Source organism: Helianthus annuus, chromosome 10 (genome assembly GCF_002127325.2).
Source record: "Helianthus annuus cultivar XRQ/B chromosome 10, HanXRQr2.0-SUNRISE, whole genome shotgun sequence".
Classification (NCBI taxonomy): Eukaryota; Viridiplantae; Streptophyta; class Magnoliopsida; order Asterales; family Asteraceae; genus Helianthus; species Helianthus annuus.
Genome location: NC_035442.2, coordinates 4378854 through 4397935, shown reverse-complemented (window position 1 = coordinate 4397935; position 19082 = coordinate 4378854). Strand labels below are relative to the sequence as shown.

Genomic DNA, 19082 nt, shown 5'->3' with positions numbered 1-19082 from the left:
GTGTTTCAACCAATTTGATGAAGAGGACAAGGCGAGACTCGAGCCAGTCGATTATCCCTTGTCCGGATTTTGCAACGAGATGGTTTTCCCACTCGGTCTGATCAGTTTCCCCGTCACACTTTCTGACGGGAAACATTCAAGAACAACAAGCGTAAATTTCATGGTGATGCCCGTAAAATCGAGGCATGATGTGTTAATTGGGAGGGAGACCCAGGGCGAGCTGAACATGGTGACTTCAACGCCCCACTCTGCGATAGGGTTCCAAACCAAAACGGGAGTAGCAATCATCTATGCCAAAATGGAAGTGATGTCAACTGAAGAAGCGCGCCCAGCAAAAGCGGTGAAGGTTTCCACAACCGAGCCTGAAAAATGGGTTTTAAACCGCAAATACCCAGAGCAAACAGTGACAATCGGCCACGCCATTTCGTCAGATATCCGAACGCGTTTAAAGCAATTGTTGTACCGAAATATGGATATATTTTCCTGGACCCCGGCAGACATGACCGGTGTCCCGCGCAACATAACCGAACATTGCTTAAACACTTACCCCTCTGTGGAACCAAAGGTCCAAAGAAGGCGCAGCTTAGGAGCAGACAAAACGAAAGCAATGAATGAGCAAGTATGCGAGTTGCTCAAAGCTGGGATCTTGCGAGAGGTACGATATCAGAGTTGGGTTGCGAACCCGGTAATGGTTGAAAAGGCAAACGACGGATGGCGAATGTGCGTGGACTACACCGATCTCAACAAGGCTTGCCCAAAAGATTGTTATTCCTTGCCTGAGATCGACAAAAAGATAGACTCTCTCGCGCCATATAGATGGAAGTGCTTTTTGGATTGCTACAAAGGTTATCATCAAGTACAGATGAAACTCGAAATGAAGACAAGACAGCCTTTAGAACTGATCTTGGAATCTTTTGCTACACAAAGATGCCTTTCGGCCTGAAAAATGCTGGCGCAACATACCAACGCTTGATGGACAAGACCTTCGCAGGGGACATCGGAAAGCATATTGAAGTTTACATCGATGATCTAGTGGTTAAAAGTCCCGAAGAGGACCAAATGTTGAAAGACATCGAAAAAACGTTCAATTCATTACGCAGTGTAAATATGAAGCTGAATCCAGCCAAGTGCTCTTTTGGCATGGAAGAAGGGAAGTTTCTAGGCTTCATTGTCACAAACGGCGGTTTTAAAGTGAATCCAGAGAAAGTACAGGCCATAGAGCGAATGCCCTCACCGCGAACCATCAAAGAGATGCAACGACTGGCCGGCCGACTGGCCGCGCTTAATCGTTTTCTCTCCAATCACGCCGTCGTACCCCTTTATTAGCACATTGCGCAACTGCGTGAAGAAACAAGAATTCAAATGGACCCCCGAGGCGGAGGCGGCTTTCCAGCAAATGAAAGAGTGTCTGATTGAACTCCCTACCCTGACTGCACCGTTCGAAAAAGAACCACTCGTACTGTACTTATCTTCTTCAGATAAGGCAGTAGGGTCAGTATTATTGGTGGAGAGAAACGGAGTTCAAACTCCAATTTATTACGTCAGCAGGGTACTCACTGACCCAGAAACAAGATATTCCATGATGGAAAAATTGGTTCTCGCGCTGCTACACGCCTCCCGAAGGCTGCGCAGATATTTTACAAGCCATGTGATAACTGTGCTTACCAACTTCCACATTGGCACAATACTGCAAAAGCCGGAGACATCAGGCCGGTTAGCAAAATGGGCCATTGAGCTGGGGGGCCATAATATCTTGTACAGGCCGCGCCCAGCTATTAAGGGCCAGGTCCTAGCCGACTTCCTCACAGAAGTGGCGGCCGATAAAATCAAAGAATGTGAGCTGGTAGAGACTCCGGAAAAAGACATGACGAATGAGACTTGGATGCTTTATACGGATGGGGCCTCAAATGAAGACGGCGCGGGAGCAGGATTGCGCCTAGTGAGCCCTGAGAAACACGAATTTACTTACGCCATCAAGTTGGACTTTAAAAACACCAACAACGAGGCGGAGTATGAAGCATTTCTGGCAGGCTTACGCCTCGCCATCAAAATGGGAGCCAAAAGTTTACGAGCACATGTTGACTCACTCCTGATAGCCAGCCAAGTCAATGGTATATATGATGCAAAGGGCGAAGTCATGGCCCTGTATCTAGAGTAGGCAAGGGAATTGCTTCAACAATTCAAGTCTCACAAGGTAATCCACATCAATCGCTCTGAAAACAAACCAGCTGATGCCTTGAGAAAGCTTGCTTCAACTTCTTTTCAACATCTTGCCAAAGATGTAAGGATAGAAGTACTCAAGAATCCATCAGTGCTGTTGCGACAGGTAAACGTGATCGAGATGGGGCAACCATCCTGGATGACCCCTATAATCCAATACTTGCAAGAGGGGATACTCCCTGAAAACAAAGCAGAGGCACGGAAGGTTCAAAACAAGGCCCTGCACTATGAATTGAATGGCGGTATTCTGTATCGAGAGTCCTTCTTGGGGCCACTCCTGCGCTGTGTGGACCCCCAAGATGCGAACTACTTGATCAGGGAGATCCACGAAGGGATCGGCGGCATTCACTCAGGACCACGCATGGTTGTCGCAAAGATCATGAGCGCCGGATATTACTGGCCAGGGATGCACGTCGATGCCCTGAAGGAGATCCGCAAATGCAACTCCTGTCAGCGGCATTCTCCAAAAACCCTGCGCCCCAAAAACGACCTGATCCCTGTATCCACTGCATGGCCTTTCCAGCAGTGGGGGATCGACATGGTGGGACCCTTCCCAGAAGCTCCCGGCGCCGTCAAGTTCATAATAGTGGCCGTGGACTACTTCACAAAATGGGTGGAGGCCAAAGCCCTCGCGTCAACTACAGCTATGATGGTACGCAAGTTCATTTGGGAACACATCATCTGCAGATTTGGCCTCCCGCTCAAGATTGTAACCGATAATGGCACCAACTTCGCGTCAGAAGACCTCCAGAATTGGATGAAAGAGATGAAAATCGAACACACTTTCACTTCCGTTGCGCACCCTCAGGGCAACGGACAGGTGGAAAGCGTGAACAAATGCATTGTCGAGGGGATAAAGGCCCGACTGGGCACAAGGCGAAGAGGCTGGGTAGATGAGCTCCCGAGCATCTTGTGGGCTCACCGAACCATGCCAAAGACTAGTACCGGCGAAACCCCTTTTAGCCTAGTCTACGGCTCAGAAGCGGTTATCCCGGCTGAAGTGGGCCTACCCTCCCCGCGCTTGACGGCAGTCAACGCAATCGACAATGAAGCAGAAAGACGTCTTGACTTGGACTTGTTGGAAGAAAGGCGCGAAATCGCGCGAATCAGAGAAGCCAAGTACAAGACACAGCTGGAAAGGTACTACAACACAAAGGTCCGCATCTGTACCTTCACCCCAGGAGAATACGTCTTTCGAGACAATGAAGCGTCTAATGCGGAACGTCCAGGAAAACTTGCACCCAAATGGGAGGGCCCATACTTGTTCCACGAAGTGCTAGGCAAAGGGGCTTACAAGTTACGCACCTTAGATGGCCACATCTTACCCCGGACATGGAATGCGCAACAACTGCGCAAATGCTATATGTAATTTACTTCGGCCTTGAGCCCTTGAACGCCAGTATCGGCCACACGCCCTTTTTGTACTTTCCTATGTCGGCTATATGCCCTTTGACAATTAATGTATGTTGGCCTACGCGCCCGTTTACAAAGCAATGAAAGCATACGACATGTTTTCTATTACTTCTTTCGTTACAAATGCATGTTAAACTTCTGATTAGCACGAAAACACTCCAGCAACTTAGAAATTCTCAAACAAGAACGCCTCCAAGGTCCTCCGCGAACAAAGCGCGAGACCGGGTAGTCCGACTCACTCAAGAGACTTCCATTTATTCGAGCTAATTTAACCTAAGTTTCTAACAACAGTGCAATAATTGTAACGGAAAGAATAGGCAAAATCCATTCATTAAAAACAAGCGCGTCAGCGCAACATTGTACATTCAAAAGAAAAAGCAAAAAATTACAAGGCACAGCCTAATCGGCAAAGCCTATTCAAGTGCATGTTGATCACCATCATCATCGCCATCATCATCGTTCCCACCATCCTCACCACCATTCCCACCATCATCACCAGCTGTTTCCTCTTCATCTGACAGTTCAACAGTCACCGGTGGATCGAGAATGGCCTTGAGACGCTGACACCAGTCATCCTTCTTTAAAGCCTCTACTACCAAGTCTACCACAGGCAAGGAAAGGTTATCATAAGCACTCTCAGCACGCGTCAACTCGACGTTAGCCTGGTCAGTAACCGAGCAATGGCTCACATCAAACTCTTGTCCAAACACCTCCTCAACGTGTTGAGCACATTCCAGATACCCTCCTCGATAACCTACCGCGCGCGCAGCGTCTGTCAGTGCAGCAACGGCGCGATCTAGCTCCCCAGCGTTGAGGATAGAGTTGGCAACCTAGAACGAAAACAGGATATAAAAGACAACTCCTCGCGAAATTAAGCTTACAAAAGACAAACTTACCAGCACTACTCCGCGACCGCGCATCCATTCGGCCTCAGAGACAAGCGTATCAACAATTCCTTGGGCCTCTGAGTAGTTGGTCTGCGCTACATTAAGAGCGGCGACACTGACAGCACGCGCCTCTTCAGCAGTGGCAGCCTTAACTTTTTCTGCTTCAAGGTCGATTTCTAAGGACTCGCACCTATCAATCTGGTCATTCAGGCGACGTTTAAGCTCAGCAATCTCGACGTCCTTGGCATGCAAGTCCTTATCTTTACTAGACAATTGCGCCTTCACATCGGCCAATTCAACCTGAAAAAAGAAGACTTAGGCTATTTCGTAAACAGTATAGCAAGAGAAAGAGTAGTAAGCTAACCTCAATCTGCTGCTTGGCAGCCTTTTCAGCCTGGGCATCCTCAACCCTCGCAGTAAGCTCCACAACCTTAGCTTCAAGGTCAACAATTTTGTTCCGAGCTGCGAACGCGCGCTCATTGTCTTTCTCGCATATGCGCTTAAAATCGGCCTTCTCCTTGGCCAGTTGCTGTTCAGCAGCTTGGAGTTTATTTTTCAGGCCCTCAAGCCCCCATTCCTCTGCCTTCTTATCTGCATCAAACTTGGCCTTCTCCTCATCAAAGGCAGCTTTGGACTTTTCAAAGTCGGTGATACGTTTCAGCATTCGTTCGCGGTAACCCTCCCAATCCGCCCGCTCCCTAACTATCGTTCGCCACTCAAGAACTATCTGATGATTAGCGGCGCGAGCATTGGCTTCCACAACCACGTAAGTTCGGTACAACATTTCATGGGTCTTCGCCCTCTGCTGGTTAACCTCGCCAGGAGTAAAAGAGTTTAAGAACCAATCGCGGCAGGGCCCGAATTCCTGAAAAGTATCCTTTTGCTTCAAACTCCAGGGAGCTTGGTGAGGAGCATCACCACGTTCTTCCTCGGTGTAACTCTTATAATATATATCACCGACGGTGTCCTTCGCCCCAATGACATTTGGGTTGTAGCCCCCAGCCCCACCAGAGCTCGCGCCACTAGAAGCATACCGACCCGACCCCTTGGAAGTAACTATCTTTGAACGATCATGGGTCTTAGCATGCGCGGGGTGGGTAGGTTTGACAACTTCGGGCTCTTGCCTCCTCTCGGAACCCTTAATGACCTCAAACTCCTGAACATTGATAGGCTTTTCCATAGCCTTCTTCTGTTCCCGCTCCTTCTCCAACTCGAAGGCCCTCTTCTTCTTCGCCTCTTCCGCTCTCTTCTCCTCCTCAGCTTTTTTCCTCTTCGCTTCTTCAGACTTTTTATCTTCCTCAGCTTTCCTCTTCTTCTCTTCCTCACTTTTCTTCCCGCGCTCCTCATCCTTCCTCTGCGCCTCAGCAGCCTTCGCTGCATCCTTCTCAGCCACGTTTTTCTCCTTGGCAAACTCAACACCAGCAGTCTGAGAAGACTTGGTAGTAATCTTCGGCCTCTTCGGCTCTGGCTCAGTAAACTTAACACCCTTCTCAGGGGTTTTCTTCTTGATCTCTGCAGAAAACAAGCAATTAAGAAAGGAAAATAATTGAAGAGAGAGAAATCAAGAGCTTACCAGGAGAAAACTTATATAGAGAGCGCAGATTGCTCGTTTTCCCAACCAAGGGAATCCCACCAATTAGCGGCGCAGCAGACACACCAGCTGTGGTCTCGCTTCTAACTCTTTTTCTGCTGACCAACTGTACAGCAGCTTCTTCTTCTTCAGCTTCGTCTTCTTCATGCACGGAAGGGGTCGCGCCAGCATCAGGGTTACGAGAACCCGCGATTCCAGAGCTCCTTAAGCTACCCGCTCCAGTTTTGGTCTCAGCTGTGTGCGATAAGCCTTTAAGTGAGTCACTTATTATCACATAATCGTTTAAGTCACTCTGTCGAAGGTGAAGAGTACCTTTAACAGCAACAGCGGTTGCGCGACTACTACCAGCCCCCTTACTGGTCACCTCCGGATCCAAGTTAACTGTCTTCTTCTTCTTCAGGGGTTTCTTCTTCTTCTCTTCTGGGTCAATCCCCAGGTCGCGCAACACACCTGCAAAGATGTTAGACCACGAACTTAGCTCGCCGTTTGAAGACCCTACAGACTCCTCGCTGGAAAGATAGACAACCTCTTTCCCAGCAGAAGTCACAGAGCGCAAAGGACGAGGTTTAGGGAATTGCGCACCTTCAGTCGCGGTAGGCGGCGAGGTAAAGGCATCAGCAACAGGGTACATAAAATTGCCTCTAATTTGCTCGTACCAGCTCTCCTCATTCTCGCGCAGTGGGCGCACGCCCATAGAACCACCGAACGTAGCGACTGCCGCTTGATATAGTTGCGCCTCTACACGTCCAAATAACATAAGTAACAATAAAACAAACACATGAAACAAAGAAAAGGAAGAAAATCACTGACCTTGATCGCCAATCTTCAACACAGGCACCTCTTTGCTGTCCGGTGAACACCGGTCACTCATTCGCGCGGCCACCAACACATTTTCCCCAAATACCCGATTCGGGGTAGGGGTTAATTGTTGATACCACAGTGCTTGCTTGGGGATTGGAAGATCCTCCTTCAACACGGGCTCAGTCCAGTCTCTGAAGGGCATGGCAATCGGAAGCACCTCTTCCCGAACGAAGAAGAATTTGGGTTTCCAGTCGTGGAAGCTCTTTGGGGGGTTTAACAAGATCTTCTTTGCAGCACCACGGCTGGCAAAGGAGAAGAAACCCATCGTTCGTTGCAGTTGGTAAAAAGCCCGGAACTTCTCGACAGTTGGCTCAATGCCATGGGATCGGCATAAAAACTCAAAGTGACGAACCCTAACCATTCCAGGAGGGCTCATCTGAGAAAGATGAAAATTGTAATGATGCAGTATGCTCCCCATGAAGTTCGTTGCCGGCAACCTAAAGTTACCTTGAAGAGAAAAGTCTTCAAACAACGTAATATAACCCGGCGGTGCGTCGGACGCCGTCTGGTTTTGAGCCGGGTAACGTGCATCCCACTCCGGTGGAAACCGGAAGCTCCGAACAATCTGTTCAAACAGCCCAAGATCCCACCGGAGAACGGGAACAGGACCCTCTTCTGTAGAAACACCCTCCTGATGTTCTTCAGTCATGGTGATGAAAGATGCAAGTTTCTGGAAATACTTGAAGATATGAAGAAAAATCTTGAAGATCTGCTTCAAAATTTGAAGATTCAAAAGAAGAGAAACGAGAGAGTTGGAAAGAGTAGAGGAAAAGTGAGAACTTCTCACACCTCTTCGGGTATATATACCCATCGCATTTAATGCGATGGGTAAACGTGCCGGGTTCGCCGCTAAGCTAACCAACGAGAGGCTGCCACGTCACATGAAAAAGCATGGGTGACAGTTACCACGCGCGCGTGGGCCTCACTCTCCTGACACGAAGTGCAACCGTCGCAGTCGACATGATGACATCCGTGCCAGGGGTCAACTCAGACGTCGCAATCAGCGACTCATCTCACCAACTTGCCAGAGTTCAAATTTCGAAGTTTTTCCCGCCATAAAATTAGCTTCATGCAAAAGCTATCAAGGGCGCGCAAGGTAACCTCACCTTAGCAACACTTCGCGTCGCGCCACACCAACCAAAAGCAAGACACATTCCCTTCAACTTTTATTTTTTCTAAGTCCAGAGCTCCAACCACTTGCGTCACGCATGGTGCAGCACTAGACTGGGGGGACTTGAAGGGGTATGGTCCCAAAAAGCCGCGCAAACCTCCATCAAGGTTGCGCGTGGGACCATACTCCTTATCTTAATACACTTCCTACCAAGAGTCTCGCGCGAGATACACCACTCTCTGCTCTACGTCGCGCGAGGTCTCGCCCACAAGGAGTTCTGGTATCAACACTTAGCATACTAAAAGAGCACATGGGCATACTAACCCGCGCGGGGTTAGTTAGATGCTCAACAGGAACCACATAGGAAGGCAGCGCAAGGCTACCTCCAGTGGTAGGTACAAGTGGCAAGGAAAAGAGCCAATGAGCGTCCAGCAGGCTCTGGCCAATCGTGCGCCGCGATCGTCTGACGAGAAGTACGTAAGGACGCCTACGTGGCACCAATCAGGGGACAGAGATATCTGTCCCACGATCTCCACTTGTCTGCTGATGGCAGAAGAACAGAGGGCCGACAACAACGACACGTGGCTCCAATCAAGGTGCGCCAGCACCGAAGAGCTTCTAGAAGCCACTAAACGGTCGACACTAGTGAGACATAGCACATTCGTTGTGTTGTCCATTTCCGGCCCAAGGCCCATCAGCCCATATCCTCTTACACCTCTCCGGCTATAAATAGAGACCTCATTCCACAGGTTAAAACATTCTACTCCCTCTACTCTCAATCTTAGCACTTAATTATCCCCAAAGCGGTCGCTTATTCTCACGCCGGAGCCCGGTTAAGAGGGAAACCCCCACATTCCCCTCTTAACGAGTAACGGTGTTTTGTTTTGCAGGATTGAACCTCAAGTTGGAGCTCAAATATTCATAAGAAGATTAACAATCATGGTAGAAACATAAACCAAACTGATTAATCCCCATAATTAGTTCAGTGTTTCTTCAAGTACCATCCTTTAACTTAAAAAAAACTATTTTCTTACATTTTTACGTAGTCTTTAAGAAAATAATTCAGGTAAAATATAAAAGGTTTTCCTTAGACGATATAATTTCGTGTTATTTTAAGGTTAACGCTGCCACAAGAGGTAGTATATTGAACCCAAAACAATAAAAACCGGTCCACGTGAGTTTCCGTCTTGAATGAACCCAGAACAATAAAAACCGAACCTTGGTCCACTGTCGTACGCTATCCGTTTATGGATTAAACCCACTCACTACCACCACCACTCTGCAACCCTTTCCGGCGAAATGGCAACCTCCACAAGAATCCTAACCCTCTCATTATCATCTTCAACCACCACCCCCACCACCACCCGTTTCTCAGTCTCTCTCATCACTTCCCCCAAATTCCACCCTCCTCATAGGCTTAATCAACCGTTTACACCCCTCAGGGTGTATCAACACTTTAGACCCCTCACCACCACCGCCGTCACCGAAGAACCATCGTTAGAATCTTCAAAACACTCAATTCTTCTCGAACGTCTCAGAATCAGACACCTGAAAGATTATTCAGCAGCAGGCAACAACAGTAACATAATAAAAAAGCAACAACTGGAGGGTGAGGGTGGTGAGATTGAGAATAAGAAGAAGGTGGTTTTAGGGTTTAATGAGTTGGGGTTGAGTGAAGAGGTGTTAGGGGCTTTAGGGGAAATGGGGATTACAGTGCCTACTGAGATTCAGTGTTTGGGGATACCTCAAGTGCTTGATGAGAAGAGTGTGGTGTTGGGCTCTCATACTGGCTCTGGGAAGACTCTTGCTTACTTGTTGCCTCTTGTTCAGGTTAGGTTTGCTTAAATTCTAACATGCTTTAATGTATATATGTGTGGCCCCGCGGGGGGGGGGGGGGGGGGGGGGGGGGTTGATGATGATAATTGCACTAATTATAAAGTTATTTGACTATTTTCATGAAAATAACGTTAAAAGCGGCAGACGGTTAATCATGCATCAGGTGGTGGCGTTGATAGCCGAAAGACATGGGGATACATGCACTAATCGGCCTTTGTCCCGGTTGCTGAGTGTCATGTGCCTTATGTCCAAGGCTTGATGCAAAGCTACTATCGAGCTGGGTCTCACTGGAAGCAGCCTCTCTATTCCTACGGGTAGAGGTAAGGCTGTCTACATACCCTCCTCAGACCATACCTTAGCTTTGCTATTGGTGGGATTTACTGAGTACGGCGGCGGCGACGCGACGACTTCTTAAAATAGAAAACTAATTGATCACCTAGATAAATGTATGTTGACATCATGGTTTTAAAAAAACTGTTGAGGCGGTAAGAAAACGTGTATGAGGCACGCCGTAGATGGTGATATCTATACAGATGGATCTTATCTATATGGTATAATGAAGTACCACATGGGTGGATATATAGGAATCAAAATACATGGGGTTATGTTTGTACGTATGCCTCTAGGGCCGAGGGGGTAAGAAAACGTGTGGCTCAGGGGCGCCTCATGGGGTTATGCGTGCTTTTGATGTTTTAGACTTTCTGTGTCAATTATTGTATTTTTATAAGATATATAATTTTATATTTATTTTTTTAATCTGCCTCAGGCTTACGCCTCGGTTCGCCTCGTGAGGCGAGGGGAAAACGCCTCGAGGCTCAATTCGGTTCTTTTTAACCTTCGCTGACATAACTATACACAACTCAGTGGCGGAGCTTGACCAAAACGGGACCCAAATTTTTTTTTCCTATCGTTATGTTTCGTGTCGGGTCGGGTTGGCTATTCGATTCAAGTCGGGTCAAATAATAATAGTTCCAAATAAAACAAAGTGTATATTTACCAAACTACCCATCATTTATATACAATGTTTATAAATGTTTAGGATATACAATTTAGGAAAAACAATCGGGGGCGATCCTATATAGTTTTAAAATTTTCGGACTAAAAATCGGAACTTATACACTTCTAACCGAAACATTGGGGTGGGCGGGTGCACCCCCGGGCACCCACTATACTTCGCCCCTGACACAACTAAATAGCGATGTTCAAACAGCCGGGTTAGGAGTAGTATGATTTGGTCGAATCTGATGTCAACTGCTCGAGAAGTGACTTTTTTACAGATCCGTGAATCAAAAGTAGCTTTAAAAACTATCTTGCCGTAAAATGTATTATCGTAGTTGATGTTCTAATTCGGATTTTTCAGTCTCACATGATAAGGGGTCAAACTTGGTAAATTTAATAACAATTCTCGGATCCTTTAGCAAGGAAATACAGATGTATACACTCACTCGTTATCTGTTTGACCCATTAGCAATAAAATACAACTTAATTGGGTTGGAATCGTATCCTCGGATCCTTTAAAAGGTAAAAGATACAGATGTATACACTCACTTGTTATTTGTTTTTTCTCTCCGTATAGTTGTTGAGGCAAGACGAAGCATTGAATGGCATGGTGATGAAGCCCAGGCGTCCACGTGCTGTTATCCTTTGCCCAACACGGGAATTATGTGAACAGGTTAACAGTGATACTTTACTTATGTATGTCTTTAAAGGTAATCTGTACACCAGGTCTAATATGCTGACATGGCAGATGACGTGGCAGTACATTTGAAAATATCGACTTTTTGTTTTTGTTTTGAGGATGTTGTTATTAAGGTTAACATTGCTCCTCAGATTATGCATGTCTTTAGGATTTTTTTTTTTTTTTTTTTTTTTTTTTTTTTTTGTGGTATATTGCAGTTTAAAAAAATAAAAAAGAAATATATGCGTGTGTAGTGCATACCCTGCTAAATAGTTTGTTTTTTTCTTAAAGGAAAAAAGAGATTTTTTTTTTTTTTGAAAGGAAGAGGAACGTGTTTTTAAAAGCGGGAAGTTAATGCATATGTTCTTCTAAAAGTTCAAGATTATATATATATCCTTCTAAATCTCAGAACATATTTACGCTTTCAAAACACTAAATATCGTATTAAACGATTTCATAGTGAATAAAATACAATCATTTACCTGTAACTTGTTTAACTGAATAAACAAATAGGAAAATAAAGTTATTGCTGTGAATCATCTCAACACATACTGTTGTATATTTCTATGTTGTTAATGCGGTCCAAAATCAAATATCGATCAAGGGCCGATATTTGAGATATAGGTTATTGCGGTGGGATATCGGTAATTTAACTTTAGGATGATGTATTTCAGTACTTGTAATTGCCCCTAAAGTGTATACCCTGTTGAGAAATCTTGTGATTGCCATTTTAACTTATATGAGGTTTGTATATTGCAGGTATTCGGTGTTGCAAAGTCAATTAGTCACCATGCGCGGTTTAGGTCAACCATGGTTAGTGGTGGCGGTCGTCTAAGACCCCAAGAGGATGCACTGAATTCACCCATTGACATGGTGGTGGGGACACCTGGCAGGGTTCTTCAACATATCCAAGAGGGGAACTTGGTGTATGGTGATATCAAATATCTGGTGACCATCTATTTTTTTTCTTTTTTTTTGCTTCAAAACATATAAATAGTTAGGGGGGTCTTTATATCTTATCATGGTTGTTAATAGCGAGCATAGCGCTCGCTATGGCGAATAGCGTAGCGAAGCGGGAGTATCCCGCTATATGATGTTTAGCGCCTAAATAGCGTATTTTTTCTTTCTTTCTTTCTTTTTTTATTTAATATAGATAGAGATTGAGAAAAAAGAAGCGTATATAGGATTTTTTGTTTCAGGATTGAAAAAAGAAGCGTATTTAGGGTTTTTTGTTTCAGAATTGAAAAAAGAAGCGTATTTCTCCCCATAGTTGTCGATAGCGGCTATAGCGGTCGCTATAGCGCTCTATATGGCGATGCGACTATGTGTCGCTATATAGGTTATGGCGATGAATAGCGAGCTTAGCGACAGTTAGGGGTTTTTTTGATGTTAATATCAATTAGATATAGCTATAAAATAGCTGGATTTATAGGTTTTTGTTAAATATACATGTAAAATATCATATATACAAGGGTATTTTGATGTAATATACATATAAAAATTTTCAAAATTCTTTTTCTAGTGTAGTCGCTATTTATAAAATAGCCGTCGCTATTTGTCGCTATTCGCTACGTAGCCTATAGGTGCCTTGTCGCTATTCGCCATCGACAACTATGTTTCTTCCACATTTACAGGATTTTTGATAATATATACATGTAAAATATTTCTAAAATTCTCTTCTAGTGTATCGCTAAACATGATATAGCGCCCGTTATTTCATCGCTATCGCAATGTAGCATTGTAGCGTATAGGTAGCTTGTCGCTATCTTCTGCTATTTGCTATCGATAACTATGCATCTTATCCGTATTATTGTAAGCAGAAGCAGATAATTAGCTCATTAAATACAACTTATTTCCTCATAAGGGTAATCTTGTAATCTTTTAAAGTGCAAGTAGATAAGCTGTTAAATTAAGCAAATACTCATTAAATATCTCATGTTATTAGGTGTTGGATGAGGCAGACACCATGTTCGATCGAGGGTTTGGTCCAGATATTCGCAAGTTTCTTGGCCCGTTGAAAAACCGTGCACAAAAAGCCGATGGTCTAGATTTTCAAACTGTTTTGGTGTCTGCTACAATGACAAATGTATGCTAAATTGCTATCTAATTTTCTTTACCATAATGTTATATAACGTAATATAACTTGAAATAAAGTTAACATTATAATAGATAAATTATTAATTGTTTGCAGGCCGTACAAAAGCTAGTCGATGAGGAGTTTCAAGGTATTGAACATCTTCGCACTTCAACTCTGCATAAAAAGGTTGCTTCTGCGCGCCATGATTTTATAAAGCTTTCTGGTTCAGAAAACAAGTTGGAAGCATTACTACAGGTTCTTTTTTTTTTTTTTTTTTTTTCTATTTTTTATGTTTAACCTCTCTGCATTGATTTTGGAAAATTGAAATTTTCTCTCTCGCCGATATTGTAATTAGTTGTATAAAACGCGCTAAATGATTTCTTTGACTTAATCAACTAGGGTAGCCCAGTTGGCCACCGACACCCACCTCTTCCCAGAGGTACCGGGTTCGAGTCTTGGGAGTGGCATATGTCGCCCAGGATAAGAACTCGGCAAGGGGAATTCACCGCGGAGCTAGCTTGGTCGGGTAGCGGCTCCCGGAGTGGGATCACTCCGGCGGTTGGGAGGACCGTGCACTACCCCCCCCCCCCCCCCCCCCCCCCTAAATGATTTCTTTGACTTTTGAACCGTTTAACAACATTTGATGTTTTTTATCGACTTTTGAATTCTGTATGGTATCTTTATTCTCTTGTCGGTATCATAATTTGACTATGAATGTCAAATGAATTATTTTTATTTTTTTAATATTATATCAACATGTTTATGATTATTTTTTTTTTTCGGAAAATGGATTGTCATGTCTAAAAGCACAAGTATTATATATAGAGCAATATTTGGTGTTAAAAATGTAGAAGAATTTATACTAATTGTAAATTGGGTAATTACAAGTCGACATTTGAAGTCAATATGTGCATGCTGCAAACGAACCAAACGTTCGGCAAACAGTTTGTGAACCGTTCGGCGGGAAGCTCGTTTGTGTTCGTTCGTTTATTAAAACAAACGAACACGAACAAGAAATTTCGTTCGTTTAGTTAAATGAACAAACATGAACAGAGGTCGTGTTCGTTCGTTTATGTTCGTGAACGTTCGGTAACGTGTCCGTTTGTGTTCGATAGTTCATTAGTGTTTTTAGGTTTTATATCTATTTAAATACTTCAAAATTCCGACAAATTAAATATCTAATAAGTGTCAGTGTACTATATATTATGTTCATGAAACGATTGTTTGTGTTCGTTTGTTTCCATTTGTGTTCATGAACATTAGTTTATGCTCATTTGTGTTCATCAGCGTTCGTTTTTTGTTCGTTACCTAGAATTAACAAACAAACACAAACGAACACGAACAAGTTCATTTCCTTAACAAACAAACACGAACATAAAATCTCGTTCGATAATTCGTGAACGCTTCGCGAACACATATATTTTTTAACAAACGAACACGAACAAGGTCTTGTTCGTGTTCGTTTGGTTCGTTTGCAGCCCTATGTGCATCTAACTTCATATGTGCAAAGGAACAAGTTTTTCAATGCATGATGTACAAGTATTATAAGATCATCGATCTAGATTTAGAATTTTCTGTTTTCGCAAAAGGAAAAAAAAAAACGTTTTTCTTTATTTTTTATAAATTATAATAGAATTTAGTCTCCATATTTTTTTTAATGATGTTGTTTATGTAGGTTCTTGAGCCAAGTTTAGCAAAGGGAAACAGAGTGATGGTGTTTTGTAATACGTTGAATTCTAGCCGTGCGGTGGACCATTTTCTTAGTGAAAACCAACTGGCTACTGTTAACTATCACGGCGAGGTGCCCGCAGTTGAAAGGTTTGATTATTTTAACTGATTATTAGTTAAATGCGTAAAATACCTCTTTATCATTCTATTGGATTTAACTATGCACTTATACATATCTAAGACGGGTGGGGTTTTATAGTGAACACTAGTGTATTTGCGAACTGAGTGAACAAATCCTGGCCATTGATCTACACACGTGTATGGCCAAGATCTCATCATCAAATCGTAAAATACACTAGTGTATTTCAACATCAAATCCTGGCCATTGATCTACACACGTGTATGGCCTGGATTAGTTCACTCAGTTCGCAAGCTACACTAGTGTTCACTCTTGAACCTAATCCTATCTAAGACTGCTATAATGATCCACATTGTTATAAATTCTGTATCTAACAATAGTATTAATTATAAAACAGGGTTGAAAACCTCAAAAAATTCAAAAGTAATGATGGAGATTGCCCCACTCTCGTTTGTACTGACCTCGCAGCTCGGGGTTTGGACTTGGATGTTGATCATGTTATTATGTTTGATTTTCCGTTAAACTCTGTAAGCTTTTTTCATTTGATGTTCTTTAAATAAATTATTTTTAGAATTTTGTAATTAATAATAGCCATTTATTTGTATATTAGATTGACTATCTTCATCGGACTGGAAGAACTGCCCGCATGGGTGCAAAAGGTAAATTTCCTCGTTTTTCTTTTCTTTTATGCCCCACTTTAAATCTATATTTATTTATGAATGGGTCAATTTGACTTCTATAGTATCTTAAAGGGTCATTCGCCTGTAATAATCCCAACTAGACGTCATTGGCCATTGATAGTCCCACCTCACCTTTCGCCTATTTTTCCTCCACCGGTCCTCAGTTAAAAAAACTTAACGGAGTTAAGTTTTTTTTTTCGAATTACAAACTTACGTATTAGGGCTTTTGATCAGAATGTGGATACGAGTCTATTGATGTAAAACTTACCTCGAAACGGTGCTCCACGCGACTTGATTTTTGTTAATTGGAAGTTTAAACACCCGAATTGAAGCACCGTTTTCATCGTTTGGAGCACAATTTCAAGGTAAGTTTTACATCATTCGACTCGTCTCCTCGTTCTGATCAAAAGCCCTAAAACATCAGCTTGTAATTCAGAAAAAAAACTTAACTTATTTAAATTTTTTAACTGAGGACCAGTGGAGGAAAAATAAGTGAAAGGTGGGACTGACACGGGGAATATTCAACGGTGGGACTGGTAATGGCCAATGACGTCTAGTTGGGATTATTACAAGCCAATTCCCCTATCTTAAAAGGGGTCAATATATATATAGGGGGCTGCTAGAATGAGAACCACCCCGAGTTGTAAGAACCGCGAGAACCACACCATCCGGGTCGCCGTTTACCACGATATTTTTTTACAACTAGATGTGTAAATTATAAACACATCCGTAAAAAAAAAATTTAAACGCCCCCCCGAGGGGGTAGTTTTTTACACCACAAGTTTGGTGTTTTTATTTTTTTTCTTTTTTCTTTTCACCAAACTTGTGGTGTAAAAAACTACCCCCTCGGGGGGGGGGGGGGTTAAAATTTTTTTTTTACGGATATGTTTATAATTTACACATCTAGTTGTAAAAAAAAATCATGGTAAACGGCGACCCGGATGGTGTGGTTCTCGCGGTTCTTACAACTCGGGGTGGTTCTCATTCTAGCGGCTCCCTATATATATATATATATATATATATATATATATATATATATATATATATGGCCCGTTTCAACCCAACCTTATTATCCAACCTGCACATCTTCTAATATGTACTCGTTCTTATAGAACTTTCCACAATTTTCGTTTTGAGAGTCTCAACACTAACTGAAATTTTATCGTTTTTGGTAAACTAAAACTTTCTGGCTAAAAATGACCTATTTGCCCTTTGTCACATTCTTTGTCCACAAGATTCTTCTACTTTGTTGTTATGAAAAAGGGCGTTTCAGACATTTGAGTTCTAAACTACATGTACTACACATTCCGATTTTTTTTCAGGAAAGGTGACGAGTCTAATTACGAAAAAGGATCTCACTTTAGCAAACCGTGTTGAGGAAGCGATGAGGAAAAACGAAAGCTTAGAGTCTCTAACCGTAAACAACTTTCAAGGAGACGGTGGCAGGCCAAAACTTCAAGACCATAAAGCAAAAGGTAAGCTGCCGGTCAAAGTCAAAGTCAAAGTCAAAGTGTCCGATCAGAAAAACAACAAAAGTCTTTCGGCTGCAAAATCATCCACCAAAAGAAGCACGTCGGGGCCTAAGTCTAGTAAAGTAGTCGCCTTTTCCAAATCGCCAACCAAAAGAAGCTCATCAGGACCGAAATCCGATAAAGCAGTTGACTTTTCGAAAGTCAAGAAAACGACAAGTAAAGTTTCTACCAAACCGTTGGCGAAAATTGGCGGGTCAACTCGCACGGTCAGCCAAAAAACTGCTGTTGTGAAATCACCGTTGAAGCTAAATGTTGTCGGGTTTAGGGGGCGCAGCTCTGCTTCAGGTTCAGTTAGAGCTAGTTAAATTAAAAGAATTGTTGATAAACAGTTTATAAAAAAAGTAAAAAAAAAAACTGTTATTTCAGTTGATAGAAATTGAAACTGCCCTTTTAGTTATATTCAGTTATCACTTTACGAGACGTGTGTCCGGATATCTTTGGCTATCCATTATCAGTTTATCGTATAATCACTTCCAACACGCATGCATATTCTATGATTGTGCAATTGCTTATACCAATTTGTGTGTGTTTGGATGCTATGCAGTTAATGCAGTAAAATATCGGATATCGGTAAAGGACCGATATTTGAAATATAGGTTATCTTGGTGAGATATCGGTGGGATAACGGTAATTTCATATAATGCAGAATTTATATATATAACAATTTAACACCAATAACTCAGTCGGTTATATCGGTCAAATATCGGTTATATCGGTCAAATATCGATCAATATCGCCGATAATATCGGTACCGATATTTTGACCGATAGTTGACACCAATATTTTACTAAGGGATCGATATGACCGATATAACCGATATATCACCGATATTAACTGCATAGTAATTGGATGTGCGTTTAAGGTTATTACTGTGACTTTGAATGAGCAATCGGTTTTATCATTCTTTTAACAACGCCAGTTATTATACAAAAAAAGTTATGGTTATTTTGATTCGCGAGTTTCAATCTCCCGATGAAGAAAATCATGTTGAAAGTGGTGAAAAAGTGTGAGTAGTGAAGGTGTTGAAGCCGATTGCATTCGAAGAAATATTCTTCCAGAGTTTTTCGCAAATTTTTGGGTCAGCAGAATGGCGTTGGATCGAAGAAACTATAACAACTTGTTGAAGCAACGGTTGAGATTGCAAATAAAGTCGGTGTCCCTGATATTGTAACTAGAGTCGTTGAACATTTGAAAGTCGAAAGTGAACCATATTGTAGCTAGAACTGTTGCTATCACGATCGTTGCAGAAACATGTTCACCGTTCACGGTTTTATCCGCGCTGATGAACGAGTATTGTGTACCCGAGTTAAACGTACAAAACGCCGTTCACGGTTTTATCCGCGCTGATGAACGAGTATTGTGTACCCGAGTTAAACGTACAAAACGGCG

At 42.9% G+C, this 19082-nt stretch overlaps 1 protein-coding gene across 1 annotated transcript; it reads left to right on the top strand.

The window, feature by feature from the left end:
- The first annotated feature begins 9209 nt into the window (after nucleotides 1–9209).
- LOC110883834 (DEAD-box ATP-dependent RNA helicase 39) lies at nucleotides 9210–18157 on the top strand. The gene is made up of 9 exons (XM_022131486.2): nucleotides 9210–9913; nucleotides 11496–11591; nucleotides 12357–12545; nucleotides 13543–13683; nucleotides 13789–13929; nucleotides 15350–15492; nucleotides 15879–16008; nucleotides 16092–16140; nucleotides 17484–18157. Exons 1-9 carry the CDS (start codon nucleotides 9383–9385, stop codon nucleotides 17996–17998), a joined length of 1935 nt encoding a protein of 644 aa, XP_021987178.1. The 5' UTR covers nucleotides 9210–9382; the 3' UTR covers nucleotides 17999–18157.
- Nucleotides 18158–19082: the final 925 nt, after the last annotated feature.

Bases quoted from the DNA above. Each gene is read 5' to 3' on its own strand.
- LOC110883834 (XM_022131486.2), top strand. From the start codon at position 9,383: ATGGCAACCTCCACAAGAATCCTAACCCTCTCATTATCATCTTCAACC. The intron at 11,592-12,356 runs GTTAACAGTGAT...TGTATATTGCAG, and splicing joins CACGGGAATTATGTGAACAG to GTATTCGGTGTTGCAAAGTC. The intron at 15,493-15,878 runs GTTTGATTATTT...ATTATAAAACAG, and splicing joins GAGGTGCCCGCAGTTGAAAG to GGTTGAAAACCTCAAAAAAT.